The sequence below is a fragment of the Schistocerca americana genome, chromosome 5 (genome assembly GCF_021461395.2).
Source record: "Schistocerca americana isolate TAMUIC-IGC-003095 chromosome 5, iqSchAmer2.1, whole genome shotgun sequence".
In the NCBI taxonomy this organism is placed as follows: domain Eukaryota; kingdom Metazoa; phylum Arthropoda; class Insecta; order Orthoptera; family Acrididae; genus Schistocerca; species Schistocerca americana.
In genome coordinates, this window is record NC_060123.1 from 559,378,904 (window position 1) to 559,395,301 (window position 16,398).

Below are 16,398 nucleotides of genomic sequence, written 5' to 3' on the forward strand. Positions count from 1 at the left end.
TCGGCTAATCCCGCGCTGAGTCGTAACCATCAACGCAATCTCGCTTGGAATTCATTGCAGAGTATGGAGGTGAAGAGGCAAACAAACAGTACTGCTATGGTCTACATTGTGTACCTGCGGGATTAGCTTACATCAGTAATGTGGAGTAGGAAACTAATTCGTCACTACGGATAATTTAGAATCCCAAGCCTGCAGCCCCTTTTTTCACATAAACTGATGTCAATAAATTCAACAGCCTACATAATGTGTACCTAATTGTCATAGGGACTAGAATGAGATTTTCACTCTGCAGCGGAGTGTGCGCTGATATGCAGGTTCGCAGGAGAGCTTCTGTAAAGTTTGGAAGGTAGGAGACGAGATACTGGCAGAAGTAAAGCTGTGAGACCGGGCGTGAGTCGTGCTTCGGTAGCTCAGATGGTAGAGCACTTGCCCGCGAAAGGCAAAGGTCCCGAGTTCGAGTCTCGGTCGGGCACACAGTTTTAATCTGCCAGGAAGTTTCGTCATAGGGACTGTTTCAAAAAATGGCTCTGAGCACTATGGGACTCAACATCTGCTGTCATCAGTCCCCTAGAACTTAGAACTACTTAAACCTAACTAACCTAAGGACATCACACACATCCATGCCCGAGGCAGGATTCGAACCTGCGACCGTAGCAGTCGCGCGGTTCCGGACTGAGCGCCTGAATAGGGACTGTTTCCACAACGCTGAAATCCGCTGACTTTTCAATATCATGGTGCAATTTGTTAGGCTTCAGCGAAATCTGTAACCATTGTTAACACACTTGCACAAAATAGCGCAGCGTTAGAGCTAGATAATAATTTGAATATCTTTTCATATGGAGAGTGCTTGATGTGAGAGGTATTCGTGATAACCGTAGAAGAGTGTTTGATAAGAATACAAAAACTGACCTTGACGCCTTCGTATCAGATTGATTCGGAGATACGTACGTAAACGACAAGTAATTCTGACTGCGAAGTTGCTGGTCGGCCTCATCAGAGGCCTAGTCGTCACCATTCTACCGGAGACCTGGTCGACTCCAGCAGCCTAGTGGTGAGTACGTGCAGCTGGAGTAAATTTCCCGGGCGACGCATTCGCTTTGTTACTGCCTTTACTGGTTTTATTCTGACAAACTGTCTTTTGCTTGTTGCCTTTACTTTTCTTTTGGTGTACTGCCTCGAAAAACTGATTCAATTGGGCTTCGTTTCCGATACATTCCTGCATCGTTTCGATGGGTGAGGTGAGTACGTGAAGAACACTGTGTCATATTTCAGTTATTTATGTTGACGAGAGAGAAGGACAGAGTGACAGCCGGTATTGGAACACTGTGTATTCCTCTCGAATAGCAGTAAGGGATTTGGCGAGTTTACCCGAGGCCTCTGTGAGAGCGGGCCTGCAACAATACAAGACTGGAATAGAAGGGAGAACCGATAGAAGTACTCAAAGTACCATCCACCACACACCGTCAGGTGGCTTGCGGAGTATGGATGTAGATGTAGATGTAGTGACGTCCCAACCTGAGTGCTATGTGTAGTCACGGGCGCGACAGCGGTGGTAATTCTAGTCGTTTCTTCCAGTGTGAAATTGCGATGCTAACATATGACCTGTCGTGTATTGAGCATTTCACGCAGATTACATTGCGATGTAGAGCAGCTAAGAAGGGAGAATAGAGCTATAATTACTCTTCAACGGTGTTACTTTAAACACAACTTACCTTCGTGCATCATTTTCATGGTTTTGTGAAATATACAGATTTAGAGCTTGATCCAATGTCAAAAATGCAGCTTTTGTGTTACACGGTACAGAAAAAACTACACCCAGTAAGGTAAACGTTAGAAGGAGACACACCATTACTTAAAAATCTACATGTATTTTGAAAATGTGAGTAACTCCCGTCTACTGTAGTTTACACAGTGTTTGTTCCTTGTTTTAGAGAAACTGTTTGTGAAAAATATTTACCGAAAAGTCACATGTTTTGAAGTGATATCATTCACGTCTTTACCACAAGTACTTGTTTTTAGAAACTCTATTAGTCAGCAGCCGTTTCCAGAAGCTGTTTAAACACTTCTTCATAATTTGTGCTGCTTAGGAACGAATTTTCAAAATCATCAGATATAAGTGCCTTACGCAATTTCGTATCCAATAACGGCAATTTGAAATATTGAATCAAATGTTTGCCTCAAGGTGAGTCTGCTCGGATTGAGTAAATATGAGTTAATGGCTCTATTTATCCCACTTGTAGTGAACTTACCACCACTGTCAACAAGTACTTTACATTTATCTGACTTATTTATGAGTGTTAATAACGATTACGGTACGTATCCTACTAAATGCACTAAAGTCATCCACTGTAACTGGATCTGTATGTTGGCTGTCAGTGAGGCCTCCCTTACTTATTAACTGAGATAGCACACTCAGTATTTCTTTCAACAAAAGTATTAGGTTCTTCAGCCGCCCACATACGAACATTTGAATTGTTGTTGGTTCCAGTGTGCAAAACCTGTCGATTCCTCGGCAAATGTTATCTGCAGAATAAGTTTGCCATTAGCATTTACGCATTCACTACATTTCTGCCGCCTGTTACTGTTTCCTTTCTTAAGGAGCTACACACTCTCGAGGCGATACTGGCAACAGCAGTCCTCGCGTATCGTCGCTATAAAATATCTGAAACACTTTCAGAAATATGACGTCTTCCCTTTGTAATGACTGTATGAAGCCCAAAATGGTATATTAACTCAGGCTGGAAACTGATTTTTTTCAAGGGACGAACGTTAAGTAAATATAACCGTGAGTTACGTGGTGTCACATTACTGACGCCGTATGAAATATTTCTAAAAGACGTGATACAACAGTATAAACTAACAGCATCTTCTATAAAACTCTCTAAGCTGTTGTATGTAGTGTCTGCATCAGTCATCTATGATCAAAGGGACATCGGTTATTAAAAATGGTGTATGATGCTCACCAGTTTGCATGCGCCCTCAAAGTAGCAGGTGCTCACGGACAAAAACAGGAAAGGACTGAACTGTCAGTTCTTCACTGTTTCCAGGATTGAGCACACAGGATTGAGCACAGATTCACAATTCGTATGCCATTACTAGTACAATTCTTCTTTTCCTTTTCTTCTTTATTGTTGATTCATTACGTGACAGAAAGCGAATCGGCAGCAGGTAAACGCTCCTTCTGATCAAAATTTTCCGGACACCGGGAGTCGGAGTATCCGAGCGAGTGCCTCGTAACTGTTCAGGTATTCTGTGATCACGTGTTTTGATTATGTTTATCGTTGCTTACTAAACTCAGATAAATACTATGTTTTGTGCTGGAGGCCGTGATTTCATTTGGAACTGTTAATGATGTAATAAACTGCGTCCCACGTCAAAGAAAAAGATACAAATAATCTACCGACCTTTCCGATGTATGTTTACAAGTATTTGTAAATCGCTTCTTGAAAATACCATACCGTTTTGTATCTTTCATTAATGTCACATCCAGTTTTCTTTCCTACCAATGTCAGTTGAGATACTGCTCGATCCAGATACTCTCTCCCTTTAAACTTCAGTCATAATCATCTTCACAATTGCTTGTCAGCTTATTATAATTGTATACCTACTGATAAAGACAAGTAATATAGAATATCGACAAGACCAAAAGGAACAATAAGCGTGGAAGAGCAAAGTGTAGGTGCTTCGATTAGAAAGGGAATAAGGCAAGAACGCAGTCTTCTTCTTCTGCTGTTCAACATGTACACTATCTACATGGATACTCCGCAAATTACACTTAAGTTCCTCGCAGAGGGTTCATCGAACTGCCTTCAAAATAATTCTCTATTATTCCAATCTCGAACAGCGCGCGGAAAAATCGAACATCTATATATTTCTGTGCGAGCTCTGAAGTCCCTTATTTTATTATGATGATAGTTTTTCCCTACGTAGGCCAGCGTTAACAAAATATTTTCGCATTCCGAGGAAAAAGCAGGTGATTGAAATTTCGTAACAAGATACCGCCGCCACAACTAAAAACGCCTTTCTTTTAATAATGTCCACTCCAAATCCTGTATCATGTCAGTGACACTCCCTCCCCTAGTTCGCGATAATACGAAACATGGTGCTCTTCTTTGAACTTTCTCGAGGTACTCCGTTGATACTACATGGTAAGGATCCCAGACCGCGCAGCAGTACTCCAAAAGAGAACGGACAACCGTCTCTTTAGTAGATCTATTACAAGTGTTCTGCCAAAAACGCAGTCTTTGGTTTGCCTAGCCCACAACATTTTCTATGCATTCTTTCCAATTTAAGTTATTTGTAATTATAATCCCTAGGTACTTAGTTGAATTTACGGCCTTTAGGCTTGACTGATTTATCGTGTAAGCGAAGTTTAACGGGTTCCTTTTAGCACTCATGTGGATGATCACACACTTTTCATTGGTTCAAATGGGTCTGAGCCCTATGGGACTTAACTTCTAAGGTCATCAGTCCCCTAGAACATAGAACTACTTAAACCTAACTAACCTAAGGACATCACACACATCCATGCCCGAGGCAGGATTCGAACCTGCGACCGTAGCGGTCGCGCGGTTCCAGACTGTAGCGCCTAGAACCGCTCGGCCACCCCGGCCGGCCACTTTTCATTATTTAGGGTCACATGCCAATTTCCACACCATACACATATCTTATCTAAATCGTTTTGCAATTTGTTTTGATCGTCTGATGACTTTACTAGGCGATAAACGACAGCGTCATCTGCAGACAACCTGACTGCTGCTCAGACATCACGAGAAGCGGATGCGCCAATATAAAAATATCGTGTTGTCAGTGTAGAAGCGGTAACAGCACGATGGCCGGTCAGGAGGGCATAATTTAAGCTTCGCTAACAATTGGTTTAAGAATTATGAAAGAGGTTTGTATACGTGGAAGAGACCTGGAGACACCAGTAGGGTTCAAATGGTTCAAATGGCTCTGAGCACTATGGGACTCAACTGCTGAGGTCATTAGTCCCCTAGAACTTAGAACTAGTTAAACCTAACTAACCTAAGGACATCACAAACATCCATGCCCGAGGCAGGATTTGAACCTGCGACCGTAGCGGTCTGGCGGTTCCAGACTGCAGCGCCTTTAACCGCACGGCCACTTCGGCCGGCAGTAGGGTTCAGATTGATTATACATGGTGGTCCATTGATAGTGACCGGGCCACATATCTCGCGAAATAAGCATCAACCGAAAAAACTACAAAGAACGAGACTCGTCTAGCTTGAAGGGGGAAACCAGATGGCGCTATGGTTGGCTCGCTAGTTGGCGCTGCCATATGTCAAACGGATATCAAGTGCGTTTTTTTTTTTGGATAGGAACCCCCATTTTTTTTATTATTTATTCGTGTAGTACGTAGTTGTGATAGATGGCGCTGTAATAGTCACAAACGTATAAGTACCTGGTATCACGTAACATTCCGCCAGTGCGGACGTTATTTGCTTCGTGATACATTACCCGTGTTAAAATGGACCGTTTACCAACAGCGGAAAAGGACGATATCGTGTTGATGTATATCTATTGTGTTCAAAATGCCCAACGGGCGTGTGCTATGTATGCTGCTCGGAATCCTGGACGACATCATTCAAGTGTCCGGACCGTTCACCGGATAGTTAGGTTATTTAAGGAAACAGGAAGTGTTCAGCCACATGTGAAACGTCAACCACGACCTGCAACAAATGACGATACCCAAGTACATGTTTTAGCTGCTGTCGCGGCTAATCCGCACATCAGTAGCAGACAAATTGCACGAGAATCGCGAATCTCAAAAACGTCGGTGTTGAGAATGCTACATCAACATCGATTGCACCACTACCATATTTCTAGGAACCAGGAATTGCATGGCGACGACTTTGAACGTCGTGTACAGTTCTGCCATTGGACACAAGAGAAATTACGGGACGATGACAGATTCTTTGCACGCGTTCTATTTAGCGACGAAGCGTCATGCACCAACAGTGGTAACGTAAACCGGCATAATATGCACTATTGTGCAACGGAAAATCCACGATGGCTGTGACAAGTGGAACATCAGCGACCTTGGCGGGTTAATGTATGGCGGCATTATGGGAGGAAGGATAATTGGCCCCCATTTTATCGATGGAAATCTAAATGGTGCAATGTATGCTGATTTCCTACGTAATGTTTTACCGATGGTACTACTTGATGTTTCACTGCATGACGGAATCTCGATGTACTTCCAGCATGATGGATGTCCGGCACATAGCTCGCGCGCGGTTGGAGCGGTATTGAATAGTATATTTCATGACAGGTGGACTGGTCGTCAAAGCACCATACCATGGCCCGCACGTTCACCGGATCTGACGGCCCCGGATTTCTTTCAGTGGTGAAAGTTGAAGGGTATTTGCTATCGTGATCCACCGGCAACGCCTGACAACATGAGTCAGCGCATTGTCAAAGCATGTGCGAACATTACGGAAGGCGAACTTCTTGATGATGAGAGGAATGTCGTTACACGTACGGCCAAAAGCATTGAGGTTGACGGACATCATTTTGAGCATTTATTGCATTAATGTGGTATTAACAGGTAATCATGCTGTAACAGCATGCGTTCTCAGAAACGATGAATTCACAAAGGTACATGTATCGCATTGGAACAACTGAAATAAAATGTTCAAACATACCTACGTTCTGTATTTTAATTTAAAAAACCTACCTGTTACCAACTGTTCGTCTAAAAGTGTGAGCCATATGTTTGTGACTATTACAGCGCCATCTGTCACAAAGCGAAAAAAGTGGTTCAACTAAAACATTCATATTTCTTTACGTACTACACGAATATATAATAAAAATGGAGGTTCCTATTTTAAAAAATGCAGTTGATATCCGTTTGACCTATGGCAGCGCCATCTAGCGGGCCAACTTAGCGCCATCTGGTTTCCCCCTTCAAGCTAGACACATTTCGTTCTTTGTAGTTTTTTCGTTTGACGCTTATTTCGTGAGATATTTGGCCCGGTCACGATCAATGGACCACCCCGTATAATGGCTGGACAGAGATTTAGGAACCAGATTTTAAATTGTAAGACATTCACAGGAGTCAGTTGAAGTTCAGATGAAAAGAGAATATAAGCTTTAGAAACGTGGTGCTAAAGAAGAATGTCGAAGATTAGATGGGTCGATCAAGTAACTAGTGAGGAATTACTAAATAGAACTGGAGAGTCAAGAAATTTGTGGGACAACTTGACCAAAAGAAGGGCTCAATTGCTAGGACACATTCTGTAACATCAAGGAATCGCCAATTTAGTACTGGTGGGAAACGTGGGGGGGGGGGGGGAGGGGGGGGGAAATCTTAGAGGAGACCAAGAGATGTACACAGTAAGCAGATTCGGAAAACTATGGGTCGCAGAGATGAAAAGATTCGCACAGGCTAGAGCAGCATGGAGACCTGCATCAAACCAGTCTTCGGACTGAAGGCCACACAACAACGATAACAGTGGGGTAGTTAAGATGTAGTGATGTATGTCTTCGAGAATGATGCATTTGGAGCTGTTATACAGCTGATGGTGTTGATGCAGGAGGTGCTGCGTTTAGACTGAGGGTCGTTTCCAGTGGCTATATGAAGAACTGTAGCTAAAAAACACCGGATGGAATGGAAGTGTAGTACTGCAGAAGGAGGCTCGACATGTGTGGCTAAAGTACGCGAGTGGACTGGAGAAGTGAATTCTGCATGTGTGATGTGTGTACTGCAAGGGTTGGAATAAAGGAATAAGATGAAGCTGTGATTGTGATGGGGAGCCAGTACTTGATGGCAGTGATGGTGCGCAGCCTGAGAAGGGACTGAGATTACAAACGCGTTTGTAGAAGGGGGGTAGGTGAAATGGGAGTGACTGTTAGAGTGCATGTCTATGTGGCACTAAGATGGAATACGGAAGAAGCAGCTATTACTTGTTGGAGGATACGACGTCGTCGAAAGTGATGATATATTGGAGACCTGTGGTTATGAAACGGATTATGGTTTCTCTTGTGGCTGCGACACGTATGGGTTTGTTTAGGTTAACTGATGTAACGTTCTTGCGGAAGAGGACGATATATTTAGCTTCGGTTTAAGGAAACTTAGCTTTGCTTTTATAAGAGTGGTTTGGACGAGATAGCATGCAGTTGTTACAGAGGGTCGACGATTTTAGATTTAGTGCGACTCCACACCATTTAGTGTCACGTTTCCTACATGCGACTTCGTAGGCATTCCCGGCGTAGTAAGTCCTGAAAGTCTTTTTCGGTTTGCTACCGGAGTTCGCAGCGAATCTCATCAGCAGAAGCAGCGTTCTCCTGAAGATGTTGGATCGCCGAAATATTGAATCGAGTTGATTTTAGGATCCAGCAGCAAACCCGAAGAGACTTTCAAGTATGTTTTTTACACTTTTGTCGTACAATTTCTGAGATAAAACAAAAAAATGTTTTAACAGAGAAGGTGAATCCAACCTGTGGGGGTTACTGAGTAACGTTACAGCAATTGCGTCATCATTCATGAGCAAATATTGCACATTAGAATGGTCTCTTAATGCGTAAACGGTTTTTTCGGAGCATCCTATATGGCAGGTAGCCAATAGTTGCTAGTAAATATTGTAGTAGAAGCATTATTGTAAACTTCCTGTTTCTGTTCCAATGTCTTTCATTTCAGGCCGACGTCAGCAAGGCTACGTGATAACAGGTGGGCACCGCTAGCTCCATCATGAGCGTCATGGCGATTGTGCTGGAATCGTGGTGGGGAGCTACAACGGGCCTGTTCTTAGTACTGTCCGTCGCTGTCTACCTCTATTTCCTCTCCTGGTATTCCTACTGGACGAAAAGGGGCGTTCCACAGGCCGAAGCAGTTTTCCCTTTCGGGAGTGTGGAAAAAGAGGCTTTATTCGGAAAGAAGCGAGTTGAACTTCATCTACACGAAATCTACAAACGATACCGAGGTACGTATGTGCATTCTCTACTGTTTTCTGCATCGCTGTGCTTATTGCTTTTTGTTATTGTTTTTGTTTCCATGATGCTTTTCCGCTGAACTGCGCTCCTCCACAGCTTTCTCTTGTCATAGACAAGCCCTTCCTCGGGATTTACGTACTCTTCGCACCAGCCTTCCTGGTCTTCGACCCAGATATCATTCGCGACGTTCTGGTCAAGGACTTCGACGCATTCCAGGACAGGTGCATACCGTTCGATGACAGCGAGCCGCTCAACCACCACCTGCTGTTCCTTAACGGCAGCAAGTGGAAGAGGCTGCGCTCCAAGCTGACCCCGGCGTTTACCTCGGGGAAATTAAAAATGATGTTCGAGGTGAGCAGAAATTAAATTTTTAAAACATGGCGACGTCTGATAGCAAACAGCGACTATACAATGTCAGTACAATGTAATGATACAATTTCTGGTATGATATCAACTTTTATCAGCGCACTGTAAGAATGAAATGGAATCAAAGTGAGGTTAAGTTTTGTTTCTTCGCCGTGTGAATTTCATTAGCTGACGTATTTGCATGTGAATGATGTAGTAACTTTATACATGTTCCTCCAATCTGTCTTTGGCGCACAGAGCTCAAGTCTCACAGAGAAATTAATTGTGTGCTCTTGATGAAGAAACGCAGTATATAAAAAATAAAGAATTGGCGATAGCAATTAGTTAGACTAAGGTTTGGGTACGTTCACTTGCCTTTACGAGATACCTCAAGTGGAACCTAATGGTTGGCTGATTTTCTACATCTACATCTACATTTATACTCCGCAAGCCACCCAAGGGGTTATTGCGGAGGGCACTTTACGTGCCACTGTCATTACCTCCCTTTCCTGTTCCAGTCGCGTATGGTTCGCGGGAAGAACGACTGTCTGAAAGCCTCCGTGCGCGCTCTAATCTCTCTAATTTTACAATCGTGATCTCCTCGGGAGGTATAAGTAGGGGGAAGCAATATATTTCGATACCTCATCCAGAAACGCACCCTCTCGAAACCTGGCGAGCAAGCTACCCCGCGATGCAGAGCGCCTCTCTTGCAGAGTCTGCCACTTGAGTTTATTAAACATCTCCGTAACGCTATCACGGTTACCAAATAACCCTGTGACGAAACGCGCCGCTCTTCTTTGGATCTTCTCTATCTCCTCCGTCAAACCGATCTGGTACGGATCCCACACTGATGAGCAATACTCAAGTATAGGTCGAACGAGTGTTTTGTAAGCCACCTCCTTTGTTGATGGACTACATTTTCTAAGCACTCTCCCAATGAATCTCAACCTGGTACCCGCCTTACCAACAATTAATTTTATATGATCATTCCACTTCAAATCGTTCCGCACGCATACTCCCAGATATTTTACAGAAGTAACTGCTACCAGTGTTTTGGGGAAGGGACAGCGAGGTCATCGGTCCCCTGGAACCTGAGAAGTATTTGACGTTATATCGTATGTCACTGACGCATTTTGACCAACTGGTAACTTATTGTTATCACTTACAAAGGAACGTGCCCCAGAGTAAAAAAAAACGATCTTGATGAAACCTGGCGGGTGTGTAGAGGGGCACAATAATGCAACACGAATATTTTTGCTTGTGCCCAGTGTCACATTTAAGTGCTAAAACACGCTCCGAAAGGAAATCTGGCATATTAAGTTTGGTGGGAATACCTTAAAAACGATGAGGTATACAAATATTTCGCATGTGGAAGTCGACATGTAATTAAAGTTCTTTCGACCCGCAAGTCGCCGAAGTGGCGTCAAATCGAAAGACTTGCACCAGGCGAGCGGTCTACTCGACGGGAGGTCCTCGTCACACGCCATTCTATTAAAGTTCTTGAAAACTGCATAATTGAGTTTTGTAATAGTTTGAAATTTTGCAAATTATCCTATCACCATCAATTAATTTTGAAAAAGGAAAACTGATGTGGTTTACCAACACAAGTACAAGGATAGCGTACCAATAGGGACAAGAAAGGAGGCATGAAGGGCGCCAAAAACGGAAATAACAATCATCCATTTATTGCACCATTACACACGCACATCATGATATATGAGACATTATAATTGCCATACTCAAATCTATTATGACAAACAATATGTATCACGAAGGGCACACACAATGGAGTTTAAGAAATTACAGTGGCACATCAACTCCGCTATGACGAACAGTGTGTATAATGAAGGCCGCACAATTTTTCCAATGTAAGAAATTAAAATAATACTAGAATAAAATTAACTAAAATGCCTTGAAGGAAATGTTTATGAAAAGAACACGACGGGGCCGCAAGGGAGGAGGCAACACAATACTTAACTCAGTTGCACCAAAACAAACAACGGACACGTAAGGCACTCTCTGCGTTGCGGTTCCGCGCGTTACACCCAAGTGATAGCTACCTGAAGCATTTTAATACTTGGAACAGTAGACCAGTGATCAGCAAATTAAAAAAAAAACAATAACATGACATAAAAATACAATAATTTAAGAAAATCACATCATATGACTATAAGCTTAAGATCTTTCGGTAATTAACAGATTACGAAACAGGTAAAGGGGCATGTGCCCCTATTAAATCTTACGTAATTACACTACTAAATTTCTCACTACCCAAGTTGCAATTAATGCAACAAGAATTAAATCATTTAAGTGATAATGTTACTTTAAAATAATAATAAAATCATTTCATACAGCAGAGGGCCAAGAATGGCCCGATCAGTACTCCCCAGTGAAGCAGTTCGCACAATGGTACTCCACGGCAACGAGCACACAGCCCCATACAAAATGCAACACAACCACAGCGACCCGGCGTACTACCAGAGCCACCAGGCAGTAAACCAAAATCGTACTAAGCCAAAACAAGGACCGACCTTCAAAATAACGAGACCTAGCCCGGGCCGGATAACAGATCAAATGCCTGGAAATCCATAGGAAACCTCAGCCAACTTAATACCAAAACAACAATTTATGAACAATATGCAAAACACAAGACATCTCAGTCCAAAGGCTTCCGTTTAGTCGCGAAGGTGGCTACGACCCGCCTGCTGAGGTGCCAAGCGTCGTACGGAGTGCCGAATCAAGCTTAACCTTCGTTAACGGAAAGCGGAAGCACCACAAGACAAAATAAACTCCAATCTAACCGCGCAAGGCAAACTCTAAGGAGTGCCACTCGAAGACTATGCACTTGAAGATCAAACATAAAGCACCCAGACTAAGGTGCCGCTGAACGACGCACTTCCATCACCAGCGTCTAGCAGAGTACGGAGAGCAGCGTACCCCATCGATATACATCCATGGGACGGTAAACGAGGATAACAATCCCAGCGACGGAGAGACAGTAAGACGAAATGGCATCCCGCCGCACATAGAAGGCATTTCAAACTCAGGCTCGACAAACTACAACAGGCGGGATTTTGCTCCCCTTGCGAATCAAGTTAAACGGCACACCACGCCGCTGTCCACACTATTAACCGTAAAATCACGGTCCGGTCTTCCCATCGGGCCCCACTCGGCGTCCAGACGCAAACAACCCCAGCCGAGCCGAACTGTCTTCGCGCCAAGGCAGCCACCTCTTACCTCCTCACACGCCTCCAGCTAAGCGCCGGCCAGCGACCACACACGGAAATAACCGCTTAACGCCAAAGCGCCGTCTGAGTGAAAACTCAGCACTAAGATCGATACGGACTTGGAAATAAATAAACTTTTGTTACAACTGAAATTAAAGAAACTTCCAAGCTACATATTCGAACATTCATATGTAATAAACCTGGTTTCTGAAATTCCACTTTTGAAAAAGAAACTGTATACTATGTGGAGTCCGAGTATTTTCAGCATACACAATTAAAATATCTAGACATTCACCATTAGCCTAGTTATTGTATATATTTTACTTATATTTCTTTTATGTTTTAAATTGTTATTTTACGTTTTACATTAATTTTTGGCTTGTTTTTTAGTTTACCATTTCTATACGAATTCTGTCAATTGAAAATAATGTGTAACTCATTATTATGATACAAAATCATTACAGTAATGATAATGCTTACTAATATTATAAATGCGAAAGTAGCCCTGTTACGTTTCCACGACTAAATCGCTGAATCCATGAAATCTGCCGTGAGATAGCTTGAACCCTGATGAAGAAGGTAGGTTACTTTACAAAGTATGTATTACAAGATATTTATTAATTTGAAGAATATTACGCAAACTAAGGAAAAATATTTACTTTTTGAAAAAACTATTTTCTGTTTCACTTTTGAGCTTTACCATATTTGTGCAAATGCTTTTGTTGGTTGATATGTTCTACGTAATATGGTTCAACGTCGTTAATACAATGCTTATTCAATTCTCAACGTGTTTCATACATACGAGTAACTCACACTGCTAAGTTTTCACGACTCTACTACTGAACCGTATTTAGCGTGGGGATGGGTTGAACCTTAGGAATACCATAGGCTACGAGTTTAGGAAATCGTATTTTTTTAGTATTATTAACATTTTTAAATACGGTCTACTTGACTGACATGCAGACGACGCTATTGCGATGGTCGGCGACTGTTAGTGTCTGTAGGTTATTCCGTGACGTTGCAAATCCAATGTTACTGTGCGCATACTTTATGCTATTGAATTCCTACCCCATCTGGCTTAGCTGGAGACTTTTGTGTGAGATATAACAATAAGATAAAACAGCAAGCCGGAGAACTATATTTAAAACTATTACTATGAGCTTCGTAAATGTACATCTGATTTAGCGCGTAGTTCTAAGAGAGCTCAAGCTGCGAGAGTTCCTCGAATCCAACAAACCTCAGAGCAATTTCATATCCGCCGGAACTTGGATGCAGAACGTCAGGCGGCCGTAACAGCTACAGAGACATCAGAACAGTCACAAACTCGCATTTTATACAGCTTCCAAGAGGCTTGAATAATCACATCGATAGCGTCACTTAAAGGCTAAGAGAGGGCCGTACCTTTACATATGGAATGCGGGAGCCTTTTGGTGGGCTGCATTTGATTCTGATCTATTAACCGACTATGATGATGACGATGGTGATGAAGTCCCATACTCCTTGGCAGAGCGTAGGGGAACGATGCGGGAGACCCGCACCGCCGTACTAGGCAAGGTCCTAGTGGAGGTCCTCCGACCGTAATGGGGTTGACACAACAACACATCTCGAGCTAGGTGAAAATACCTGACCCCGCCGGGAATCGAACCCGGGACCCCGTGGTTGGGAATCGAGAACGCTACAGCGAGACCACGAGCTGCGGACATTAACTGACTCTGTCAATCATAAATTAATCATCATAGGGGGACAAATCAAAAATGAAGGCACCATAACGTATTAAAATGGAAGAGAGAAACGGTTGGTATGTGCTGCTCTGGTGACAAAATTTCGCATCCAGTACTAGGTGAGCTAGAGAAACTGCTGAAAACTTTGCTTCTCCATGAATGTAAGGAATCGAGACGTTCTTTAAATATAAATAGAAAAATATAATGCATGATTTCTGGTTCGACATGCAGCAAAATAATAGGAACACATTCATTATGTAACTACATACCGGCACTGAATACATTTTTTGTACTTGCGTCTCTACGCCACTAAATACACAGACATCTTGTAAAATTACTGGCTTACTTACTACCATCGCTCATCGTAACAAACCTGCTGATATGCGAGCGACGCAGCGGGTAACAGCAAGTCTGTAAATAAATACTTAAGACATGAAGTTTCCTTGCACCATGCCCATAAAATGAACGAAATTCCTTCACATAATATACACGACGGAGAACCCAAAGTAAAACAAAATCTACAGGATTCCAAACTGTCACGGGTGACCCTCTAAATATTGTGATTTGTATCAGGCATATTTCAGTACGTTGATAAGCCTTGGCGAAGAGCATTGATTGTGCACTAGTGAGTGCTGCTTGATTATGTCGTTTCTCAAGCGGAGAGTGACATCACAATCATTCAAAAGAACTACACCTGAAAATCTATTCACAATGTTTTTCCAGGATCGAAAGCCGTATACATCTCACGTCTGTACCTGTGCTCTCGAGCCTTTTGGGATCAGCTGATGAACGAGTTCTTTGTCCCCGGGTGTTTTCATATTGACCACTCACCTTTTCATAGTTTTGAAAGAAACTAATGGTCAGTTTGGACCGAGAATTCGAGAATCTCTTTTCGAAGCCTCAAATGTCCTTGCGCCGGCACTGAAATCTGGTAAAAATACGCCTGAGTACGACAAAAGATGTTTGATAGATGTTTTCTTATTTGTTCATCTGGTGAACCCAAAGGGCTTGAAGGCAGAAGTACAATCGTTCATTTTATGTGCATTGTGTAAGAAAATTTTATAACTATTTATCTATAGATTATCACTACTGTAATGATTTTGTGTCATAATAATGATTTACCTTTTATTTTCAATTGAGAAAATACACTTACATGAAACGGTAAACTAAAAAACAAAAAAAAGAAAGTAAAACGTAAAATAGCAGTTTGAAACATAAAACAAATACAAGTAAAATATGTACAGTAACTAGAATAACAATGAATGTTCTGGTATTTTAATTAGTTATGCTGAAAATACTCTGCAAGCACATTGTGTACAGCTTATTTTACAAAAATGACATTTTTGAAACTAGCTTTATTACACGTGGATGTACGTAGCTTGAAAACTTCTTTAATTTTATTGTAACGAAGGTTTTCAATTTTTAAAATTAATTAATGGTGGTGGGGTAGTTTACAAAATTTCTGACTACTACAAAATTCGACAAAACAGTTTTCAAGAACTTTAATTAGTTATCAACTTTTATATGAAAAACATTTGTTATATATCAGTGTTTCAAACATGTTCCCTCCAAACTTAATATGTCAAATTACCTTTCGGGGTGTGTTTTACCTTTTAAAAGTGAAACTGAGCACAAACAAAAAATACGTATTACATTATTCTGCCCCCTCTGCGCACCCGCCAAGTTTCATCAAGATCGTACATTTACTCTTGACAATGCTCCCTAGTTAGTGCAACAGAGTGTCTTATGACATTGTTTGAACAGGAAATACCGTGCTACAGTTAATCAGTTGTTTGGCATGTGCTTACCTATAAAATCCGTCTCCTGTGATGGTAAGGGATAAAAATCTCTGTCATATAATTTACGGGTTTCATTTATTGCTTTAGCATTTTTTTGATTTGTTAGTACAATCAGATACGGAAGTGTCCCACAGAACTTGTCTTCTCTGCACTTTCACAATGACACCTGCTCTACGTCGAATATAGGCACTGGTTTCTCCGACGTCAGGCGCGCACAGAAAACTTTCCATATACTACTCACTAATGGTTAACTGTGATGACTGGAAAGAAACAACAGTGTTTCTGACTTGACAGTGTGTACCAAAATTGTCGTCAGATAACAGGAATACAGCAATTTCTTTAATGGAAAAATCC

General features: G+C 42.1%; 1 protein-coding gene across 1 annotated transcript in view; it reads left to right on the top strand.

Moving 5' to 3' along the window:
* Positions 1-979: 979 nt before the first annotated feature.
* LOC124616177 (cytochrome P450 6k1-like) overlaps positions 980-16,398 on the top strand; it is an 82,688-nt gene continuing 67,269 nt past the window's right edge. Inside the window, exons 1-3 of the mRNA XM_047144463.1 lie at positions 980-1,051; positions 8,660-8,942; positions 9,065-9,303. Coding sequence (XP_047000419.1) covers positions 8,711-8,942; positions 9,065-9,303 — 471 coding nt within the window. The 5' untranslated portion in view covers positions 980-1,051; positions 8,660-8,710. The remainder of the gene's footprint in view (positions 1,052-8,659; positions 8,943-9,064; positions 9,304-16,398) is intronic.